We start from the raw sequence: 24,496 nt of genomic DNA on the forward strand, positions 1-24,496 counted from the left end.
ATCTTGCATAAAGGTGGCAAGAGGAAGCAGTTCTGTGGGAGGAGGGGAGAGAGCAGGTGATGGGGGAATGAGTGAACCTTGCTCTCATCAGATTTGGCCTGAGGATGAAATACCATACATACTCAGTTGGGTATCTTACCCCACAGGAAAGAAGAGGGAGGAAGATTAAAAAAAAAATAAAAGGGGGGGGATGATGGAGGGGAGGGCAGATGGGGGTGGAGGTAATCAAAACAAACACTTTGGAAAGGGGACAGGGTCAAGGGAGAAAATTCAATAAAGTGGGATGGGTTGGGAAGGAGCAAAATGTAGTTATCCTTCCACAACATGAGTATTGTGGAAGGGTTATACATAATGATACATGCGTGGCCTAGGTTGAAGTGCTCGACTTCTTAGGGAGGGTGGGTGGGAAGGGAAGAGGGGAGAGAATTTGGAACTCAAAGTTTTAAAAACAGATTTTCAAAAACAAAAAAAAAAATTTTTGCGTGCAACTAAAAAATAAGATACACAGGCAATGGGGCGTAGAAATTTATCTTGCCCTACAAGAAAGGAAGGGAAAAGGGGATGAGAGGGGAGGGGGGTGATAGAGGGGAGGGCTGACTGGGGAACAGGGCAACCAGAATATATGCCATCTTGGAGTGGGGGGGAGGGTAGATATGGGGAGAAAATTTGTAATTCAAACTGTTGTGAAAATCAATGCTGAAAACCAAATATGTTAAATAAATAAATAAATACATACATACATAAAAAAAAAATCGAATGCTGAGAAGACAACTGCACAGACTTTTCAGGCAAGACCATTTAGTGGTTTATAAGAGTTATGTAGATCACCCTCCAAACACTGATAACGAATGCATCGATAGGGACAGAAGCTAGGAACAATCCTGAAAAAGTAGCTCATTTTCCTTTGCTGACTCTTCCCTCTTTGCTGTTCTACACCTGAAATTTGGTGTTGATTGATTGATTAGTTTATTTCTGCTACTTTTATGTCATACCACGTGCCCTAGTAGTAGTGACAGGATTAAGGAGTCTACTAAATAAGCCTGACTTCTTTTGTATTCAAATGTCTTCACCTGCTTCAAATTTAGTTTTGTACTACTAAGCCTATACCCCAATGAGATTAAAGGAAAACTGCCTTTATCTAGAAAAAATGTGTACAGCTCTTTTTGTGGTGGCAAAGAATTGGAAACTGAGAGGGCGCCCATCAATTAGGAAATGGAGGAATAAATTACGGCACAGGAATGTGATGGAAGACTGTTGCACTTCAAGAAATAATGAAGAGGATGGTTTCAAATTAACCTGTGAAAACTATATGAACTGATACAGAATGAAGTAAGCGAAATCAGAACAATTTGTACAATAACAATGTAAAAACAAATACCTTTGAAAGACTTAAGAGCCATGATCAATAACCAATGACAACTCCCCAGGACTCAGGATGAAAGATACTACCCACCTCCTGACAGTTGTAATGAACTCAAGAATTCAGATGGAGATATATACATATTTTTCAGACATGGTCAATGCCAAAATTTGTTTGGCTCGACCACTCTTTTGCTACAAAGGCTTTTTCTTTCTTTTTCAGTTGCTAGTGCAGGGGACAGAAGGAGCAAAAGGTGCATTTAGGTTAACTGAAAAAATAGAATTTAACTGGAAAAAAATTAAGCTTTGTGTGGTCACATTGAAGCTACTTCCAAGAACTGAAACTACCTGGGTACTCTTGATTTTTAAAAATCAATTTTATGAAAAAAAAATCCTAATCATTGTTTTAGTCAATAGTGATAAAATGCTTAGGAACCAAAGCTCACATAATTTCCACTTTAGAAAATCCTCAATAAAGATTTATCCAGAGGAAAACCCAAGACAATCTAATCGTTGGGAAGTCTTTTCTTACCTCCACCTGGAATCTATGTGTACGCACATCTATCCAAACTGTTTACCAGAGTGAAGGTTTACTTTATTGACCTTATTCAGATTTCTCTAAAACTTCACACATATTCTTAGCAAGGAGCTGAATAGTGTGACCGAGATGCACCTGGTCATCATGTTTTGCCTGGAGACCTTGGAAGCCAAACCCAGGAATGACATATGCCACAGTTGCATGTTCAGACGTGATGCTGAAGTCTTAAATTTGAAGAAGCTAGACTCTTAGAATTCATTTAGTCTAACCAATACAAGAACAGGAATAACTTCTGTGTAATCAAGTGGTCATTCAGCCTCTGTTTGAAGTGGTGGAGTAATCACTGTTTCAAGTCAACCCATGCCAATTTTTGGATCACTGTAATTATTTGGAAGTTGTCCCTTAAGCTTCAGTCTGCCTCTTTAATTTCTATGCATGGACCCAGTTCTGCCCTCTGAGGCCATGATCAAGTGTGTATATGTGTGTGTATGTACATGCATATGTATAAGTATGTACATCTTCCAACAGACAGCCTTTCACAATAGGTACTTTACCCAACTCCTCCACCACCACCCCCAACCTAAACAATTTTTCTTTCAATTGATTCTCAGGTTGCATAGATTCTAGTCAAAGTTGACCTAAAATAATTCAGAAGGTGCTCTCTTTCCGTCCATTAGGAACAAAAGCTACCTCCCTCGTGGGCGCCTGTGGGCAGTGGTGTGCTGGCTGAACCAGTTGGCTCAGAACAGATTGTTAGAATTTTTGGTGTGAACATTTATATACCTCAGAAATTGGCAAACACTACAAACCAGGGTTTGATTTGTTGTTTTGTTAATTACCTAGACTTAAGAAAGCGATGATCAGGGAAAATGTTAATAAAGCAGATTTAAACTAAAAAAGTCTGTTGTGCGTATTTTCCCCATAAACGTAGTTAAATATTTACCAGCACACTCCTGCCTAAAGATAAACATTCTCTCAATAAAAATATCATTTGTTGATCAGAATCTGAAAAGTAAAAGTGCTGATAATTATCATTCACGTCCTTTTGCAAGGGTCCTGTAGTATGACAAAGTAATCAGTGACCAATTTACAACTCCATGTAAATGAAATTATTCAAGCTATTTTCAGAGAGTGGCACATGATAAAACAAATACAAAATACTCACTGACGGATGTGTGTAGGTATACAAAAGGTCACTGAAGATCCAGTTAAGTATTGTCTGATGTTGTTCCAGTGATTAAGAAGATAATAAATAGTAGCCTATGATCTAGTTTTCAAAATACAATGTTTGTTATTTGGGTCATAAAAAGAAAAGAATTTATAAAAGTCCTTTTCCTACCCCCTTTTCCCTTTTCCTGGTAGATTCTTTTAACTTTTACCATTAAAGCAAGTCTGAAAGGAGAAAGCTCAGAAGTACAGGACTAGAGTAAAAAAAATACATTTTCTGACTTTCAAGTTACTTAATATAACACATACCAATCCTTTTCCAAAACAATCAAAAACTGTAATTTTGATGTTAGCACTGATTCACAGACAAAAACTATTGTTTAAGTGTATAACAAGATTTCCAAATATAAAATCTTCCTAGACTCACTACTATCCACATATGTTGATGTCTAAAATATATTAATATATTTGAGAGAAAACCCCAACCTCAATCACCAAAAATTTTATAAATTAAATGTTGAATAACCAAATTTGGGCAATATGTTTTTTTCCCTTTTAAATGGAGACAATCAGCAAACATTTATTAATCCCTTGCTAGTTGCTGGAGACACAAAGAAGAAAAAAAAAGTCCCTACCCTCCAGCTTAAATAAGCATCTACTGTGAGCAGAATACCATACAGTTGCTATGGTATGCCCCTTCCTTCAGAGTACACAATCACATAAGGGGAATAGGACACATACACAAAAGGATATGCTATAAGCATAAGCCAAGTTTATAAGTCCCAGCACCTAGGACAGTGCTTCATCTGCCTAGCATATAATGAGCATTTAAAAAGTATTAAATAAATGCCTGTTGATTGGGGAAAGGATTATTATTTACCTGGGGAGAGAGAATAACAGAACACTTCAAGGAAAGACAACATTTTAGTTACAAAGAAGGGAGCGGCAGGGAACAGCGTTCCAGTTATAGAGAACAACATGAGTAAATGCAAAGGTTTGACTGGACTAGTAAGTATATGAAGGTGAGTAGGGTGAGATAAGGCCAAAAAAGCAGGTTCCATTTCAATTTTATTTGGCAGGTAATCGAAAGTTACTGGAGGATTTGGAACAATTTGTACTAAAGAAATATTAATCTTGCAGCATATGCAGTTGGATGGTAGGAAGGAGAGGGGGAAAGAAGTAGGAAGCTTATTTTAAAAGCTATTGTGATAGTTTTCAAGTGAGACCACCATGGCAGAGTAGCAGAAAGAATGAGCTCTCACTACTCCCTCTTCCTCTACCCCTACCCCTACCCCTACCCCTACCCCTAACTCCTCTGAACAGATCTAGAAAATGTATTAGACCAAATCCTGATGGGAAATACAAAAAAAAAAAAAATTCAGTGACATTTCTCCAACCCAGGTCAACCTATAGAACCAGAAGCAGAGGTCTGTGGACACTGGGGACAGGGTCTGCCCAGGAATGCATCAAGTACACCAACATAGGAAGAGGCTATGCACCAGTACCGGGAGAGAAGGGCAGGTCCAAGATCAAGCAGAGGAGTCTAGAAACCCATGTAGGGTACAGGAAGATGCCAACTGGCAACTTTTGTCATCTACCACCCAGGCCGGCATCACAGATCCATAGCAGACTGAGGAAGGGACCTGCGCCCATGGGTGGTGTTCTGGGGTACGGAGTGGTGGCAGGTCCCAAGCTATATAGCTAGCAAGAAGAAAGAGCAAAAGCAAGCTATAGTGGTAGGGCTCAGTTTCCAAGAGCAGGACAGAATCTCAGTGCCGGCTTCTAGCATAGTCTAAAGCCTGCAGAGGAATAACAAGAGCAGAAGTCAGACCAAAGGCAAGTTTGCAGTCCCATATTTCTAAACCAACAATGATACAGATATAGATAGACAGATAGATATAGATAGACAGACAGACATATATATTACGTAATATACACATATATTTATGTACACAGATATCTACAATTTTATAGCTGTGTATATATGTAAAGTATGTGTTATACACACACGCAAACATACATAGCACCCACCAAATGCACACACACCCACATTTTAGACATGTTCAATGTAGAAATTTGTTTTGCTCAACTATACATGTTTACAACAGGTGTTTTTTTCTTTCATTCTCAATGGACAGAGGGGGAGAGGAAGGAAAAAGAAAAAATTTAGTTTAAAAATAATTTTAAAATTTTAAAAGCTACAGTAATAGTCCATGCATTGCGGAATGAGGACTGTATTAGGGCGATAAGAATAGCAGAGAGGATTTGAGATATTTCAGAGGTAGAATTGATAGGATGTGAAAATTAAAATAGAAGCGGAGGAAGAGAGAAGAGTCTAGAGAATGTAGGGAGAAAAGTCAAATCTAAAATCCAGGGTCCTTATACACTTATGAAAAGCCCTGCCAATCAGGCAAGCACCCAGCATGGAGCTATCTAATAAATATTTCAATTAGAAATTTCACACAAGTGTCCTGAATTCCAGAGAGGCTAACTAGAAATGGAAGAAACCTGGCTATTTCCTCTTTGAGTGTATAGCTGCCATGAAGTGGGGCCAGAAAAATTAATGTTTATAAACTTAGTTTTAGGATAAAGGTGTTCTGTTTCCTCACACAATTCATGCAGATTCATATCATATAAGTAAGCTACCTTTATGTAGCCACTTTAAAAACTATTATGATCTGTACACTTAAGATCAAAAGTTGGGAATTTTAACCTCTGAATTATACTGAATTGAGCTCAAAATAATGTGAAAAAAATAATTTTCCAGAAAAAACTAAAAGAATTTCATCCCAAATTAATATATCCTTTTCACAAACTAAAAATTTTATCAATGATCACAAAACCAATTCAGTTTTTTTTTTTTCTTGAACACACTATTCACTCTTTTCATTTATATTTTTCTCTAACGGGCTCAGGCATTTCAGCAGGACAGACTCTGGATCCTTATCCTACAGCTAGTTCTATCTATTATTTTCTAATTTCACCCGCCTAAACAAATGAAATAGATGAATAATAAGCAGGATAACACATTTATCAACCAGTGAAGCTATTAAGAGTTTCCTACAGAGTTAAATGCTAGCTTTAAGGTGAGAACGCTAAGTCTTTCCCCCCCAAATAAGAACAGAGCAAGGGGCTTCTAGAAGATCATAATAAAAGGCTACTTTAGGGTTAGTTCCAATTCTAACACTAATTTCAACTGTGCTCACTTTCCTCTGCCAAGTGCTTTGTATTTCTTCCTTTCCCACTTCCTTCACCTTTGATTCTGCCCTAAGGTTTTGGATAGAATGGCAAGCTATTAAATGTACTAAAAGAAGTTCCCACTTCAAAGAAAAGCAGTTGTTTTATTAGATATCTTCCTTCTTAATGATTTTTTAAATCTTAATATTTTGTTCAAGTTTATAATAAAACTGGTAACCAAGAAATCTTAAAAGATTTAAAAAAATTACAAGAGGCTAAAAGTAAATATCAATTCTTTCTTCTGCTACAAAAATAAACATGGATAAGAAAATCAGAGTAAGACTGCCTCCTATAGGTCAAGAACTATGCAAAATTCTATTTCTTCACACTTTAATTCTAAGAAAACCATATTTCATATTGTTTATTAATGAGGTAAAAAAACATTAAAAGTGACAATAGTTATACAATAAAAAAGGTTTTGTTTCCAATCTTCAGAAATCTGTTCTACTTTTCTTCTTGTTTATAAAAATTATTTTACAGCAGTACATATGTTAGCAGCTTTTTTTCCCCTACCATTGTCTATATTTTCAATTTGTCCTTGATTCTGGTTTGCTCTTGAATTTAGCATCAATAAACTCAACATATCTTGTTATCCCTAAAAGAGAAAATTCTGGCTAAGAAAATATTCACAAAGGTACACATGATATCAAAATATAAAAATACACTTACATTTTCTTTTGTAAAGGGCAAAACTCAAGCGATTAGAATAAGGACAAGTTATCAGCCTTTTGAACTGGCAGATGTGCCATGCTCGTTTGACAGATGAGCATGTCAGAAGTAGAAAGGGTTGCTTTAAAACACCGACATTTAAGTTATTTATTTCTATTTATAATACTAAAACACCACAGATGGATTCTAGGAACACGCCACTTTTTAGAATGTTCAAGGAAAAATCATAAAAATAAGGAAAAGTATAGACAGGAAACGGAACGTGGGTTTCTCTGGTTCCATACAAGCAAAGTATACTTCAGAGAGGCCACTCAACTTTAAGTTCCAAGGTATTAGCATGAAGATTGAAAAGACAGAAGACAGTAATGAATGGATGATTGCTCTTCGGGACATCCATATTTCATCACTTAGGCCCCCTGCTCTTAGAGTTTATCTTGTCTCCTTTCTGCTGTGAAGGCACGTTCCTTCCATTTTGACACTGAGTAAATCTGGCCACCGTAGAAACCCCATCCACAAATTTGGTCTTGAATAGAACATTTGCGTTATTGAACATGCCATCCTTCAGGGACACAACAACAAACTGAAAAGAAGAAAAGAGACGTGTGAAACACTTCTGAACATGTGCCTAAGAAGATCACATGTATTACAGTCTAATCCTGACTTCTTGCAGACAAAGAGAGAAAAGGAGGGAGAGAACAAGGAAAGGAAGAAGAAAGGAAAGAAGGGTGGAAGGGAGGAAGGGAGGAAGGAAAGAAGGAAGGAAGACTCCACAGACTTATTACTCAAGATTTAGTGAATTTCAGTGGCTCACCTGGGAATGTGTGAAATGAGTACGAAGCATCTGTCCAATGTTCTGGGTATGAGAAAGGTCAAGGGCTGCATCGACCTCATCCAGGATATAAATCGGAGCAGGTTTGAAGAGAAGCATGGATAATATTAAAGATAAAGCAACCAAAGACCTATTTTTAAAAAGAGGAAAAAAAGTGAAATCACATCTTTTAAATTACTCAAATACTGAAAAAAATGTGCCTTTCTCAAAATACACATACAAACGTGAGATTTGGCTGGAGGCAAGTCATTATACAAAATGATAAAGGTAGAAAGTGGTATCAACAAGGTCTCTTGGAACATTAAATTTCAAAGTTTAATGATTATAAAATTCTTGTTTTCTGCCTTTTTGCTTTTTCTTTATACAAACTGTTCTTCATTTTCAAAGAAAGTTATCTGAACTAATATTTCATTTTTCACATCAACAGGTATCAGTGAGCCTCGATTTCTATGCAAAGGAATAAAACCTTTGAATTTTTACTTGTCCCTTAAGATTCTTATTTTTTAAGGTTTCTAAGTCTTGAGAAAAATTTCATTCATTCCATAGATTAGAGCTGTCAACCAAGATGCTAAGACCTAATAGTATCTGGGGAAAGAACAGGGTGGTTAGAGAAGAAAACTGAACAAGTGATGACCACTGAGTCTCTCAGCTATCAACAACAGTTCCTGACGGTCCCCGAGCCATCTTCCAAACAGGTATTACTTCATGTAGATATGCTCTGGGTTGTCCCATTTCAGAGATTTTGTTTTGGTACAGCTAGTACAACAATATCCCTTTTCTGAGGGCTGAAAGTTACAGTAGGTGCCACTAACTGTCTCTGGTTCCCTAACTCTTCCCTTTAGATCATGAACTTATGCCTATCACTATCTCTCACATGGCTGAGACACCAGTCTGAAAAAACATGCTAATACAAATAAGCAATAATTCAATCATACTTCTTATTCTTATTAACTATATTAAGCATTTTAAACTAAGAACCTTAATTTATATTCAAAATTTAAGGAAGAAAAAAACTCTTACCTCTGTCCTCCGCTAAGTTCAGTTAGATTTTCTTTCCAGGTATTTCCCAAAGCAACCTTAAACTCCAGTCCATCCAAAACAGTTTGTCCCTCTGGTGGTGCAAGCATAGCATTAGCACCCGGCAGGAGAGTGGAGAAAATTGAACCAAAGTCTTTGTTCACCTCGATATGAGAACAGTAAAGTGTTTACCAAAAGGCTACTAAAAATCACACAGAATGAAATTCAGCAGCTACACTCTACCTAATCCAAATTAGCTCAGTGAAACCAAAAGAATATGCTACCACTTAAAGTAAGGACAGTAAATGTATTTTCTAGGTCTAAATCTTTGTCTTTTTCAAATAAAAAAATTAAAGCAAAATAAAACTGGAGGAAAGGGATGGAGTTCATTGTCAGTATTTCATTAAGAAAATTACCATCATACTCATGGATTTTGCCAAAATTAGCTACAATAAGTGAGAGAATAAGTCCAAGTCTTGCTACAGTAGACCATAGTTAGATGCTAACAGAAAACGAAGACAATTCTGTTTAAGAATTTAAATCCTTAATGGTCCTCATTTCACTTCACAAAAGACAGATATCAGGTAAACATAGACGCAGGTAATCACTGAAGATTATCTACATGGTATTTGCCTTGACAAGCTCACATATTTCCAGAAGTATCAATGATTTTATATCTAACCCCCAATGTCTCCCCTGAGTTCTAGTCCCATATCTCTAGCTGCTCTCAGCACATCTCCACATAGATGTCCCATCATCACCTCGAATTTAACATGTCCAAAAATGAAACCATCACCATTTTTTCCACCCATTTTCCTCTCAACTTCCATTTCTGTAACTGGTACCACCACCAACATTCCAGTAACTCAGACTTGAAACCACAGTCATTTTTAACACTTTCAATATCCAATCAGTTGTCAAGCTCAGTAAGCTCTACCTCTAAAATATCTCACATACATCTTCCTCCTTTCCTCTGACACTGTATCACTGGTCACATGACACCCACTACTACTCCTGTGGCTATCAAACTCCCACCACCTATTTGTTATTCTCCCTGTCTTATAATTACTGACTACCTAAAACTACCCTCAAATCTCTGTTCTCTCATTCCCATACTCCTCAACTCTATCCCTTCCATGCCCCACTCCAATTCTGTTCACCTCTTCCACTGTGCCTTATAGAATCCCTTTGATAACAAACAAACTTCCCTTCATTTTGGAGCTCTACCCTCTTATACTCTTTTCATCTATTTGCATTCAGAGACATGACGTTCCACACACTGCATTCTTGGTCATTTTCTCCAGCGTTGGGTACATCTTCTCTCATACCTGCCCTCTCCCCCAAGTCACAGTGGTTCTGGTACAGGAGTCAGAGTATTCCTCACTTTCCACTGTCTTTACTGTTATTGTTCCACAACCTCTCCTCCTGTGAAGGTGACTCTTGGTTTATCACCCAATACAGATCATGACAAATACTGTCTCTCAGCTCTCCAGGTCATTCTCCTCCATTCTCAAATTTAGCACCTGGTTCATTGTCTTTCCCTCTTCCCCAAATACTGCCCTTATACTAGAGGACTTCAATATTCATGCTGATACTCCTTCAAATAACATAACCTCAATATCTTAGTTTTTCTGACCTCCTTAAAAACTCTAACCTATTCCTCTACTCCAGCTCAGTCAAATACAGAGTGGTCACACTCTGAATCTCAACATTTTGTGTTCCCTTCCATTCCATGGGCAAAATCTCTGACATCTTTCAGTATGAAAATAATTTATCATTCCATCTCTCCCTTATTCCTCCTAAATCTATCTACCCTTCAGTACTCTCTCAAGCCATTACTTCTGATATGAATTCATTTTCTTCTACACTGATCTCAACCTTAAACTTAAGCATTTCAACTCCACACTGCCTTCTTTTCTTGAAACTCTCAACCCCTTGGTTCTTCTGTCACTTACAGCCTTAGAGAGTTCTCTGGGGTACTCAGAGACTAAAAGTTTTGCCTAGCATCACAAAGCTAGTATATGTCAAAAAAGTTACTTGAACCCAAGACTTCCTGACTCCAAAGTTTTTTATCCACTATGCCATAGTGCCTCTCAAGTGGATGATAGGATTATAAAAGTCAAGGGACCTTTAAAAACATATGGTCCAAACTTTTCATTTAACAGTGATAAAATGAGGGCCATGGGAGGTGAAATGATTTTCCTAAGACCACACTGCCATTTATTAGCTGGACCTTCTTATTTCTAGGTCAATGTTCTTTCTATAGTACCATCTTACTCACCAAATAACCTTCTCTTCTCATTCACAGTTGTTCTGGGCCACTATCTATGAAATCACAGCTGATCTCTTTGAAGCTTTCCTCCATCTCCAAACTTGCCCCTCCCAACATATCTCCTTTCACCTTCCCTTCCCTCCCCGGAATCCCTTTCCCTCCACACAGTCACAAAATTTGTTTCAAATGATTTGCACAAACATTAAAAAATAAGTCTAAACACCTGTTAGTCCTAAAGAGTTGGGCAACTTCTTATCACTTCTTTGCAGTTTTGGTTACATGTTTGTAGCTATGAGGAAGATGTGGGAGGAGCATGCGGATAGAAGAGCTAATGTAGGAAGTAAAAAATAATTAAAGAGAGAGCTAGTCAACCAAAAATGGGGAAACAGCATAATAACCTGATTAGAATTAAAGAATAGACTACAGGAGACAACAGTAGAGGGATTTTTACCACCTGTCTAGGTCCGGACAGATGGACATGTAGGAGAACATCTGAAACTGTCATCATATAGTCTCAAATTATTCCTGTCACTGATCCCTTTAACATCCCATTAGCATGGACACATGAGACTATTCTATATCCTTTTCACATCTATATAACATAAGTAGAACAAAATACCTTTTGCCAAGCAATTTTTAGGGCCTGGTTTTTCTTTTGGTCAAGGTCTTCAATGGTTGCAAGAATTTTGGATTTGTCATTTTCTACGATTCTTTTCTTCTTCATCAAGTCATTATACTAATAGGGAAAAAAGGAATTGGAAAAGTACCAGTCAGTATGTTTTGGTAGCACTGTGATATATTAAGTACTGGCATCTTACCATATTTACACAAGCATCAAAAGATCATTAAGGCTTCACCTTACTTTCCAGCATATGCCTGAAGTTTTAATTATTTACTGGAAGCTATTTCCATTCCCAAACATGCTAACCTTCCTGAAGTCTTATTACAAAAACCAAAACAAGGTTAGCAATGAAATGTGACCTCCTATCATGGAAAGACTATGTCATCTGTATTATTTGATAGCCATATAACACATAAATATTTAAGTGTTCGAGGAATTTTAAATTATAGCAGTTTCAGTTTTCTAGACTCTCATCACCAGAACTTCATCCCCTTTTTAAAATATTTAGCCATACTTAAGAAGAGAATAACATAAACACTCAATTGGGTATCTTACCCTACGGAAAAGTAGGGGAGAATGGGAAAGGAGGGGGGAGGGATAATAGAAGGGAGGGCAGATTGGGGGAGGGGGTAGTCAGAAGCAAACACTTTTGAAAAGGGACAGGGTCAAAGGAGAAAATAGAATGATTGGAGGGGCAGGATAGGATGGAGGGAAATATAGTTATTGTTAACACGACTATTATGGAAGTGTTTTGCATAATTACACATGTATAATCTATATTGAATTGCTTGCCTTCTCAGTAAGGGTGGGTGAGAAGGGAAGAAGGGAGAGAATTTGGAACTCAAAGTTTTAAAAACAAATGTTAAAAATTGTTTTTACATGCAACTGGGAAATAAAATATACAGGCAATGGGGTATAGAAATCTATCTTGCCCTACAAGAGAGTAAGGAGGAAGGGCATGTGGCAGGGAGGGGTGGGAGGGCAGGCAGCGCGAGGCGATAGAAGGGAGGATAGACTGGGGGAAAGGGTAATCAGAATGCATGCTATCTTGGGGTGGGGGAAGGGGAGGGATGGGAGAAAATTTGGAACTCAAAATCTTGTGGAAATGAATATTGAAAACTAAAAATAAACAAATTAACCAAAGAAAAAGAAGAAACTGGTAGTAATAATGCTATGTAAAAAACTGAGCTAATCTGTGAATTTAATCTACCTCTACTTCCCAGATATTGAGATGGTATAGATGGGATGACATGACCAAGATGTTGTGGGAAATGGTTGTTCTGGCTTACTACCCTTAAAGTAAATATGTCTTCGTAAATAATAAATAAATAATGAAATGTCTAGCCATAGAATCATCTCCTTTCTCTGAATTTAATGGAGGTCTACTTCCCTAAAGTCTAGCCTACATCCTATTCCTTACAATAGCAAGGACATGATCACTTTCTCCTAAGGTTTATATCACTCCCATAGTAGCATCAAGTTCTTCCTCGCTGATCAGACTCAGATATGGAATAACAGTACCCCTCTGTAACTTCCTGTCTCCTGAGACATAAAAGACTAAGCCCAGAAAGCTAAGTTATTTCAAGACTTTGTAAGACTCCTAGAAGATTTCCAAGATGGCTGAGGCCAACTTTATAATCACCATGAAAGAGCATCATTCACATTAGACATCCGAACAGGACATCTGTGCACATGCATTCCCTCTACACATACATACACACATTTTGTTTTCCCTTTCACACACACACACACGTTTTGTTTCCTTTTTATACACACACATGTGTTTTGTTTTCCCTTTTAGCGTAATTTAAGTGTTTTCTCCTCTGCTTCTACTCTCAGATTCAGATCCTTTTTTGTATAATGGTATTTTTCCCCTGTTTCTTTTCCGGCTTTCTCTCCTGAATAATACTCCCTCTTCAACTGCATGAGTACTCTCCCACCAAGTTTCAGTGATACCTATTTTATGTTAAAAATTTCATGTTCACTTCATTAGCTATGCTTCCCATAGCTGGTATAGCTATGGGCTCTGAAAAATTGCTAGGTATTTTTCAAACTCATGGGATTCAGTTGGATAAAATCTAAAACAAATCTAAAACAAAAAATAAAATGAAATATTTATTATGTTAATCTTATTTCACTAGGAAAAAATGAAAAATACATGAGTTGCTATAATTTGACAATCTACAAATTTCTTTTACATTAGGTGAAACAAAGGTAAGCATAAACATAAACATAACATAAACAGGAGACGTTGTTTATCCCAGGGCAAAAATCAATAGCCTGCATAATTAAGTGCTGACATCTAGATTAAACCATGGACAAATGCAAGAAATATGCAGGCCTAAAATATAAATAGGAGAGAAAATGGCAGAATAAAATAAAAAGAAAACATGGAAGAAAAAAAGATATACAGAAAAAAAGAATGAGGTGCAAGTGGAAAGTGTTCCCCTCACCCAAGGGCCACACGACACTCTCCAGGTCATACGCACCTTTCCTTGTTCAAGTGACTAAATGTTAACATCAAACATGCTTACCCGCTCTTCAGCCTCTGTCAGCATGTTCATAGCTCTCATGTTGACATTTCTTCCCAGTTTCTCCTTCTTCTCTTCTAATTTTTGTAGCCTCTGACCTGCTTCCTTTGGATTATTAGTTTTAAAATCGTAAGCAGTATCAGGCTGGCCAAAAAGGTGTTTCTCTGAATTTATCCATCCATAATTTTTCATCATTTTGGATACCTGAAGATATGCAAGAAGCAAAGAATTACTATAAAAAGCAACTGATATCTTGGATATTTAGGGACTCTTTATTATAGAGGAATTTAAGCAAATAAAATTACTATGCCCTTTGAACCATAGATTCTACCCCATGTAAAAAAAAACATTTGCATCAAGACTTTTTTGTTATCATAAAGAATTGGGAGGGAGGGGGAAAGTAGATATCCATTGACTGGGGAATGGCTAAACAAATTATGGTGCATAAATATAGCATATTACTGACATAAGAAACAATAAATATGATTAATAGAGAAGAGTATGGAAAGACACATTAACTAAAGCAAGGTGAAGTAAGCAGAACTAGGAAAAGAACATATATAATGATTATATCAAAGTAAATGGAAAGGACAACAACAAAACAATTGATATGATAATAACCAAACCTAGCCCCCAAAGAGATTACGAAACAGCAACTCCTCCCTTCTTTGCAGAAGTGGGGAACAATAAGTGTAGAACACTGCACATGCCAAACTTTTTTTTCATATATTGGTTTAGTTTTGTTGAACCGACTTTTTGCTATTTTTTGTTACAAGGATGACTGTTCGGGGAGAGGTGAACCAGCAAATGTGGATAATTTTGAAAAAGATATCAATAAAATATATTTTAAAATATAAAGTTATTTAGTAAACAAGATTTGGAGGAAGACAGTGATCTAGATTTATTTTGGAAAGCAATTTCATATATCATACCAAGTTAAGCATTTGTAAGACTACTTTTAGCAGAATGTAAGAGTCTCTGCAGATTGCTTTCTGGAATAAGTCAGAGTCTATGGAAATGCCACACAACTATTCATTTTTTAAAAATATCATCCACAGTATAATTAAAGTATTTCAACTATGATTTTCCTTGGTGAGGTAGACAAAATGAGAGGAGATGAAAAAATAATGACCTGAAAAAAGTTTCAGAAGACTACTGTTTACCTTTGGCAAGTAACTTAAACACTCCACATTTCCATTTCTTCATGTATTTTCTTAAAAAGTAATTGGAAAAATTTCTAAGGTCTCTTTTCAGGTTGAATATATACTAAAGGGACACATCCAGGAAGAAAAGATAGACATATGTGAACCTGTGCCATTTTTCCCTCTACTCTTATTTAGAGATAAGGACCAGACCTGCATTTTCACTGATATAGGGAACTCCCAAAATGAGTAAACTTCCTCTAAAAAGGCAAGGAGGCACCTTCTCTGTTACTTAAAAGTCTTGGTGAGTTGCTTAGGACACTAAGAGGTTAAGTGGCCTGGCCAGGATCACACAGCCAGGATGTCTCAGAGGTGACACCTGAATCCAGGTCTTTTTGGATTCAAGGCCAGTTCTCTATCTCCTACACTGAACTGCTTTCTTCATTTAATTATCTTCATATATAGATGAATCTTTAACAAAATCAAAAAACATTTAAATACTTAATATGTAGAAGGTATAAGTTATTCATTTTAAGAAGGACTGTTGATCAGCACAAGGCTAAGGCTACTGACCAATATTTCCCAATTAAGTGTTTTTTATTAACTTAAAAATTAAAATATCAATGTTAAACCAATTGGTTATGCTTCTTATAGCAAAAACATGTTTGTCAGTACCCTAATTGGAAAAAATAATTTTTTTGAAAACTATTTAACAACATATTTTAAATTACTCAAGCAGTTGAGGAAAGATTTATAGCTCAGTTAATAGATATTACCCTGAGTAAAATGTGAAACTAAACTAAACTTGAAATGTAGACTAAAGAGAAGAGCTTTAGGCAGAGTAAACTATATGATATCAAAAGGCAAACAGGAATATAAACATACCTTTGAGGCTGCATCTTCAGCCTCCTGCTTATGTTTGCTGATGTTGTGATCTAGCTCTTTAATTTTAAGCTGGGAATTATTATTTTGCTCCTTGTGTTTTGCCACTTCTGTATATTTAGCTTTAATTACATTATCTTGGGTTGCAATCACTTCTTTTTGCTTGGTCAGCTCTTCTTGGGCTTTCTTCACTGATTCCTGTTAGACAACATCTACTAAAACAAACTGTTGACTTTTTTTAACCCAGCTTTAAAAAAAAAAAACACAGATGTCCAGGAAACAAAATTATCACTGCAAGAATTCCAGAAGTGAACATATATTCCTAGCATCTTGCTATTTTTTTACACAATTAACTCATACTCAGACCTCATCTGGAAGAAATTTCTTTCTTAGATGCAGACACTTTTCATTTGTTCATAATTCAAACAGGGAAAAAACCTCTGCAAAGCAAATGATAATGAGACCAAACTCATATACCAACTTTAATCTTTTATATTAGCCCACTGACTAAACCTGTTTGAAACCTCTTTTTCATCTGCATAAAACAACTTCTCCAAAGTAGGTCTTAAATTTTTTCCCAGGGTTTTAGGGTGACTAGGACTCTGTCTCAAACAGCAAAAAAATGAATATGCTCTTTTTTTAAATTATCTACAAATGGTGGAAAATATTAAGCAAATGGTACAGATACTTAAACTTATTTAACTTTTGAAAACAAAAACTCATTCCTTCACTGTTTACCTGGATTTACTTATTTGTCTAGTAAAGTTAGCTAAGAAACAATAGGCTAGAATTTAGGGCCTCTCTAAAACTCTCATCAAAGACTGACGGAAGAAACTGAAATTAGCCATAAGACAGCAATTGATAATCACATTTAAACTAATTTTAGCCATTCTCATGTCACTTCATGAATAACTATTATACTATATTTCTCTAATTTAATCATTAATATACTTTATACTCTCCAACCAATCCAAATTAATCCCTATTCCCCAACAGGGTTCTGATCTTCCACACTCTGGAGTCTTTGTTCACACCATTCCCTATGTATTGAGTCCTTTCCCCACACCCATTTCTGCATGATGAAATCCTACCCCCTACTTCAAGGCCCAAATCAAATGCTCCATCTTCTCTAAAGCTATCTCTGACTTTTTAGGACTGAAGTGACCACACTCAGCTGAACTCTAAGTATTTGTGCTTCTAATATGTTATACGTTATATTTATCTGTATGCATATTTTATCACACCTACCTACTAGATTATAAACTCCTCACAGGTAGGTACCTTGTCTTATCCGTTGTTTTCTCTCTTCTCACAACTAGCCAAATACACTGCAGAGCAAGAGCTTACGGTTTGCTGAAAGAGTCAAACATACCTTATTCTTAGCCACCTCAGATGCCATGACACCAATTTGTTCTTCATATGATTTGATGGCTTCATTTACAGCCTCAAATTGTTGTTTGTAGGTACCCTGCTCTCTCTTGAGTTCTTCTAGCTCTAGAGTGATAGCTTCAACTTCCTATTTAAAAAAAATAGATTATATGTGGACTTACAGAGGTATTAAGTGGTACCTACATTTTTTTAAAAGGATTTCCTTTTTCTTTCAACATTTCTTCCAGAAAGGAAAGATATTCTATCTTTCTACTTTACATATAAACCAAGATATATGCAGTGGAGCTAAATTCTTGACCAACCTGCAAGAAAAGTCAGTATTTAAGATCTGTTTTTTTCTTTTTCAAGAACCAAGTGTTCCAGTAGATAATACCTGTGCTCCAGTTTAATGTACAAAATCAAGCTATGTAAAGATGTATTCAGAATATTATACAGGCAGAAAAAGAAATAAAGTTAAATTGTTGGCAAATCTTCTAAAACTCAAGTTGTATTGGAATGAAAGAGTAGTATGAACAAGGAAGCAATACTATATTGTCATTTATGCAGATAAAAAAAAGTAAAGACAGTGACTATAGAAACAGTAAGCTACAGAGAAAAAAGCACTAGGTTTAGGGTCAAAGAAACTGAATTTAAAATGGGAAATGCTAATCATTATCTGTGTGATCTCAAGCTAGTCCCTTAACCTCTCTGGGCCTCAGTTTCCACATCCATAAAATAAGATTAGACTAGATGTTTCCAATGTCCCTTCCAGTTTTGTATCTATAATCTTTCAACAATTTTTTAGAGAAGTTTAACCAACACAAAGCAGTCATAACAGGGTCCAAAACTACCTCCACTAGCAAAACTTGATCCCTTGGCCACACAGAGTATCACCAGACTGAAGTGCACACTCATTTCCAAAACATCACCAAAGAGAATAGTGAAAGATCCCAAAGATCTCCACACAAAGAGAAAGTGAGTGAGAAAATAAATCCGAAGAAGAAAAGAATCCAAACGATGGCAACAGAAAATAAGGAAAACCACACTGAAAAAATCCGCACTGCCATCATCTCACCTTCAGAAGACAAAGTAGAGGACACGGTCCTATTCTCGGCCCAGAGACAAGGGCAACCACTGCTGTGAATTGTCACACATACCAATGGTGTGTGTGCGTTTTGCTTACCCACTTCTCTTTATTACCAGGGAGGGATCTATGGGGGAAAGGGTACTTACCTCAGAAGTGATGATATAAGGAAGAAAAAAGTATCAAAAAACATTTGTTTAAAAACTACTCCAATCCTCAAATGACTCTGCGATGTCATTGCAGTGGGCATTCTCTCCAACGACACAGACTCACGTATAGATCTCTTGTCTGAGCCTTCCCCTACATCTGCCACAAGGAAACACAAAGGTGCAGGTGGCCTTCCATAATTTCCCCAGACACTACAAAACTATCATTGAAACTGCTGGGCAATCAATCAGGGAATGGCGCAATAAATTGTGGTATATGATTGTAATGGAATGCTAGCATGCTGCAAGAAATGACAAGAAGAATGCTTTCAGAAAAACCTGGAAAGACTTCAATGAACTGATGCAAAGTGAACCAGGAGAACAAAACCAGGAGAACACTGTACATAGTAACAGCAATACTGTACAATGATCAACTGTGAATGACTTATTCTCAGAAACACAATGATCCAAGACCAGTCTGAAGGACTTATAACAAAAAATGTTATCTGTCTCCAGAGAAAGATGGAGTCTGAATGCAGATCAAAGCATACTTTCTTTTTAAAATTTTTTTCTTGATTTTTTTCAGTCTGTTACTTTTACAACATGATTAATATGGGAATATGTTTTGCATGACTCTATAAAAGAAAGGAAGAAGGAAAAAGAAACTGCTAGGCAATCCAGCAGCTGTCCCTTTCTCCGACAATATGACCAATTATCTTCTTTTCTGATCCTGCCTTTCAGCAAAAATATCCTTTAGCACAATTGTGCTTCCAAGTTCCTTATTTCACATCCCATTCACACCCCATCCAGGTGTTTACGTCCCATCAGCCATTTGGCCAGCTTTCCTGGCACTGTCCCAAATGATTCCCATCTGGAATAGCACCTTCTAGATCAGATCTCCAGAAAGCATGTTCCTAGGAGAGTTAATCCACTCAATTGTGGAACTCCCAGAAGCCCCGAGGGACAGCTACCTGAATCGTAGAAGAACACAGCAAATTTTACTCCAAAAAAAAGACAACTGAAAAGACATTCACTATAAACTCATGTGATTCCTTCCTTATCACAATAAAACTGACAACGGTCTATGTACACAATGAGATTCTCCTTTATAAAAGACATAAGAAAGGAACAGGCAAACTTTCACAGAAAATTTTCTAAAATTATCATGTGGTCTTCAAATGGTTTTTTGCATTAAAATGAGGTCCTCATACACTAAAATGTTGTGGATCACTGCAACTATTAAGAGTACAACCAGGATTCTCTATCAATGGCAAGGTTCTCCAAGTGTTCTCAAATAACACATCAAATATATCAAGCCCTGAAATACTACATGTACTCTTCCAATAAATCCCAAATCTTTCCGGGGAAATTGGCCTATTTATCATTCATACTGTTAAAAAAAAAAAGTAGATGAAAAACTCAACTTGTCCAAATTACAACATGAAGTTGGATGAACTTAGTTAATCTTGGAGGCAGTGACAACTGATAATGAGCTCAGTTTAGAACTGGAGACCAGGCTGGACCAAATTTGGGAAACTGCAGTGTTTTCAACAACATGAAGGTGTGTCATGTGTAAAAAAATATCTTTTCAATATTTTCCAGTGATACTATAAGACTATGAATGATGAAAAAAATCACATTCTCAAGTTATAATTGCATTATGATCCCAAGCAGAATGGAAAGGATGAGTATAAACATGCTATAGCATATAACCGGAAATGAGAAAAGAGAAGGAAAGTCCAAGTGCTATAAACCTCTAAATATTAAAAGAGCCAAAAGGCCCCTAGACCAATTAGAAGAATTACAAATTGTGTTAAGCAAAAACATGAGCAAAAATTGTGATCTTCTCACTTGGCAGGAATACCCACACTAATGAGATTAGGGACCCCAAGCACAAGATACTTCTCAAATAGGCACAAGGTACACATACTCCTAAGTAATATCTGCTCCTTACATCTCAACATACTTTACCCCCTCCTTAATCATCTCAATCTTGACTCCCCGTTATCATTATTATATCCTTGGAGCCCAACTCATCCCACACCTCCACCATGAAAGCACAGCAAACTACTGATGCTAAACGAGCCCACCTTTCTCAAAGTTCATTTACCGCACACATCACTTTGTAACTAATCATATTCTTCCATGCTGCATCATGATTGTTAGCTTATCACCTTACTCTTGAACTGGCAGGTTTTCTGATCAGAATGTAAACTCCAGAAGGCAGGTTCTATGGCATATATATCTTCCTAACTCCCACAGCATCTAGCACAATGCCTTGAACATATATGTGCTCAACAAATATAATTTATTGCTTGATTCTGTAGCACAGTCCAGTGAGCTCCACACCATCATCTAAACCTTAGCTTGCTCCTGAACAAGTTGCTAACAAGGGCAGTTTGTTTCCTATAAGACTTGCAACAAACTTTCAGCATGCAAGCTTTATGTGTAATTATGTAGCATGTACTATCTTAGCTTTCAGAAAATAGGGCATTTCTATGTTTATTTTTGAAGACATCTACTTTTAGATTTAACATATTAAAGGAAACTAAAGAGTAAAGAAACCTCAAAATTGAAAGAAACTAATCTATCCAGCCTCTACTTTCTAGCGCATCACATACTTTCGACAAATGTGTTTCCTTTTCAATAATGGCTATCAAAAATCAAACATTACCTGCTGCTTTTCTTTCATCTTCCTGCTAGAAGCATCCGCCTTTTTTTTAGCACAATCAAGTGTCTTTTGGGCATCCTTCAGTTCTCTCTCTCGCTCAGCTTCCGCATTTTTCATTTTATTCTCCAATACTGCATATTTTTCTTCAGCCTTTTTTTGTGTATCCTTTGTATTTTTTAGGGTTTCCTCACTTTCCTCTAAATCAAAAGTAGAGAACAGTGACTAAATTCCAAAGACAACCACTTAATACATTAGCTTATAACAGTTTTAAATATTCAAGATAGAAACAGGAAAAGCTCAAATATTCAGCCTTAAGATTGGAAGACTGGCATTATTTTTTCCAGTGCAATACATTGGTCTTTCCTTACTGGTTAAGAATGTCTACATATAAAGCATACACATGAAATATCTGAAGGTTAGTAAAACTATAATTTCCAATTATCTATAAACAAATGTTTCAAATACTTTGTCTTTTTGTGTACTTAGACAACAAGGGATTGAGAGGAGATAAGACCAAATGTAGAGCACAGATTGAAAGGGGTGTGTATGCCAAGGTGAATGAAAAGTAGGGAGATTCTTCTTACGCCTCAAGTCTGTTAAAGTCAAATAGAATTCATTAGGCTCAGACCTGGAAAAGTCAACCAACCCTTAGAATTCTACAAGATGGAAAGGGTTCAGAAAACACAATGCAGTTAAGGAGGGAAGTGCAAACATTTTCTTGCCCAGTCAAAACAAGCTCTACAACTGAGCATCTTGTCACTTTAAATTGGGAAGAAGAGAGATAGCTCTCTGAGAAAAGTGCTCAGTAAATTCTTAAAGTGGCAAAACACATCATTTGGTTCATTTGTCTCATCGGGCTACCTCTTGCATGAGATATTTTAGAAACTGCCTTCTACTCAGAGTAAAAGTCCCAAGAAGCCTATTGGAAAATACAATTTTACACAATAAAAATACTGCACTTCCTCCTCCCCAACACATCCCAAGGCTCTGAATTATTCCAAGTCCCTGGAATATAATTCTGCAGTAGCCTTCTAAATCATCTGCCTCCCTCAAATCACCATCCCACCTCCCCCCCCCCAAATCCAATGAATCTTCCACTCAGCTGCCAGTGATTTTCCTAAAATGTAAGTCTGAACAAGTCACCCCATAGCTCCTGTGGCTTCCAGGATCAAATATAAAATGTTCCATTTGGCTGCTAGTTAGAGCAGTAGGTAAGAATGTTGGACCAGGATTCAGGAAGACTTGAGAGAAAACCCCACCTCAGACACTTACTAGTTGTTTGACCCTGAGCAAGTCACTTAACTGCAGTCTGCCTCAGTTTCCTCATCTGTAAAATGAGTTTAATAATAGTACCTACCTCTCAGTGCTGTAGCAGGGATCAAATGAAATATTTGTAAAGCAAGTTTTTCAAAGCTTAAAGTGTTATATAAATGCTAATTATTATGCCAGCTAAATGATAGTTATTATTAGAAGCCCTTCAAATCCTGGCCCCTTCCTACCTTTCCAATCTTCTTATGCTTTTCTCCTCCCCTCTACATACTCTATGATCTAGCTATACGGGCCTATTTGCTGATTCTTGAAAGCCACCCTCTCCAGCTTCATGCCTTTTCACTAACTGTCCCCTCGTGCCTAGATGCTCTTCTTCCTTGCCCCCACCTCCTAGTTTTTCTGGATTCCTTCCAGACTAAGGTCAAATCCCCACCATCTGCAGCAGTCATTTCTCAGCCTCTCTGATTGCTAGTGCCTTCCCTCACACGTTTGCACGTGAGCTCAATGAGAGCAGGAACCATGTTTTTGCCTTTCTTTGTATTGTCATCACTTAGCACAGTGCCTGACACCAAAGAGGTGCTAAATGAATGCTTGTTGACTGATTAACATTAATGTGTTTCCCTTCATTTCCAACTTGAAGATCAGTGATTTTTTTCAGTGTGACAACTCCCTGCACCAAGGCAGATTCCAGCCCCTCCACAATTTAGTAGATTGTTCTGAGTTGCTGTGGCAGACAGATAGATAGATAAATGGATAAATAAATAAATAGAAATCTCCTGGTAGAAAGCAGCTCTGAAACAAAGCTCATCCCCAGACAGGATCTATTATCAGCCCTACACTGGACTAGAAGCTCTTTTAGCTTAGTTGGGCCTGTCAAACTTGTGCTATGCTAACAGAGGCTTCAGGCACCAGGGGTCAGCTCCACAGCACAAGATGCAGAGTATAACTTTGTAGAGGAGGGACAAGGTAAAAGTGGTTAAAAAAAAATGTACTATATACTCTTGTCTTCCCCTAAACACCACCAGGGAGGCTGCAGATGTGTATTTTAAAACAGCTAAGACAGAGAGCAGCAGACTTTCTTCCTCTCGTTTTAAAAACGAGGATCCACATCTATTTATTCTCTAAAGATAGAGAATAGATAAAACTACATGCAAGGAAAAGGCCTAGAACCTAGACCTTTGATCACAGATCATGTGCCAGCTCCAACTCTGGGTGGGTTCTCTCAATTCAACAAGCACTGATCAGCGTCAACTGTGGGCAAGACAACATGCTAGGCTCTGCAGATGCAAACGCAAGATGAAAATGGCTCTGGCCCTGAAGGAGCTTGTAGAACTCTAAAGTAAGGAGGGATAAAAATTTTAAATAGGCCCGGTTCTGAGCTGTCCATACAACCCTGAGAGCCAGTTGTTGGCATGATTTATTTCTACCTCAACCCAAAACTAAAAGGAGGGGGGCAGGGGAGAAGAAGGAAGGATATTATATAATTAAGTGCAGCACTTGCACCCAAGAAAAGATTTTAGACATATGAATACATTACCAAATATACCTAAATTCAATGTAAAAGTTAACCCAACTTGTTCAGACAACGGAGAAATAATGAGACCAAATTCTGAGTTGCAAAAATTAAATGAATAAATATTTTAAATTATTATTAATACTGCTAGCACTGTAGATTAAAATTTCATCTTTTAAA

General features: G+C 37.0%; 1 protein-coding gene across 2 annotated transcripts in view; it reads right to left on the reverse strand.

Moving 5' to 3' along the window:
• Positions 1 to 6,762: 6,762 nt before the first annotated feature.
• SMC2 (structural maintenance of chromosomes 2) overlaps positions 6,763 to 24,496 on the reverse strand; it is a 49,805-nt gene continuing 32,071 nt past the window's right edge. For both annotated transcript variants that reach the window (XM_036738480.1, XM_036738481.1), the window contains exons 18-25: positions 21,538 to 21,731; positions 17,638 to 17,781; positions 16,269 to 16,463; positions 14,245 to 14,445; positions 11,708 to 11,824; positions 8,820 to 8,980; positions 7,782 to 7,929; positions 6,763 to 7,550 (exon numbers count right to left, since the gene is read on the reverse strand). In XM_036738480.1, coding sequence (XP_036594375.1) covers positions 7,374 to 7,550; positions 7,782 to 7,929; positions 8,820 to 8,980; positions 11,708 to 11,824; positions 14,245 to 14,445; positions 16,269 to 16,463; positions 17,638 to 17,781; positions 21,538 to 21,731 — 1,337 coding nt within the window. In that variant the 3' untranslated portion in view covers positions 6,763 to 7,373. The remainder of the gene's footprint in view (positions 7,551 to 7,781; positions 7,930 to 8,819; positions 8,981 to 11,707; positions 11,825 to 14,244; positions 14,446 to 16,268; positions 16,464 to 17,637; positions 17,782 to 21,537; positions 21,732 to 24,496) is intronic.

Source organism: Trichosurus vulpecula, chromosome 9 (assembly GCF_011100635.1).
Source record: "Trichosurus vulpecula isolate mTriVul1 chromosome 9, mTriVul1.pri, whole genome shotgun sequence".
Classification (NCBI taxonomy): domain Eukaryota; kingdom Metazoa; phylum Chordata; class Mammalia; order Diprotodontia; family Phalangeridae; genus Trichosurus; species Trichosurus vulpecula.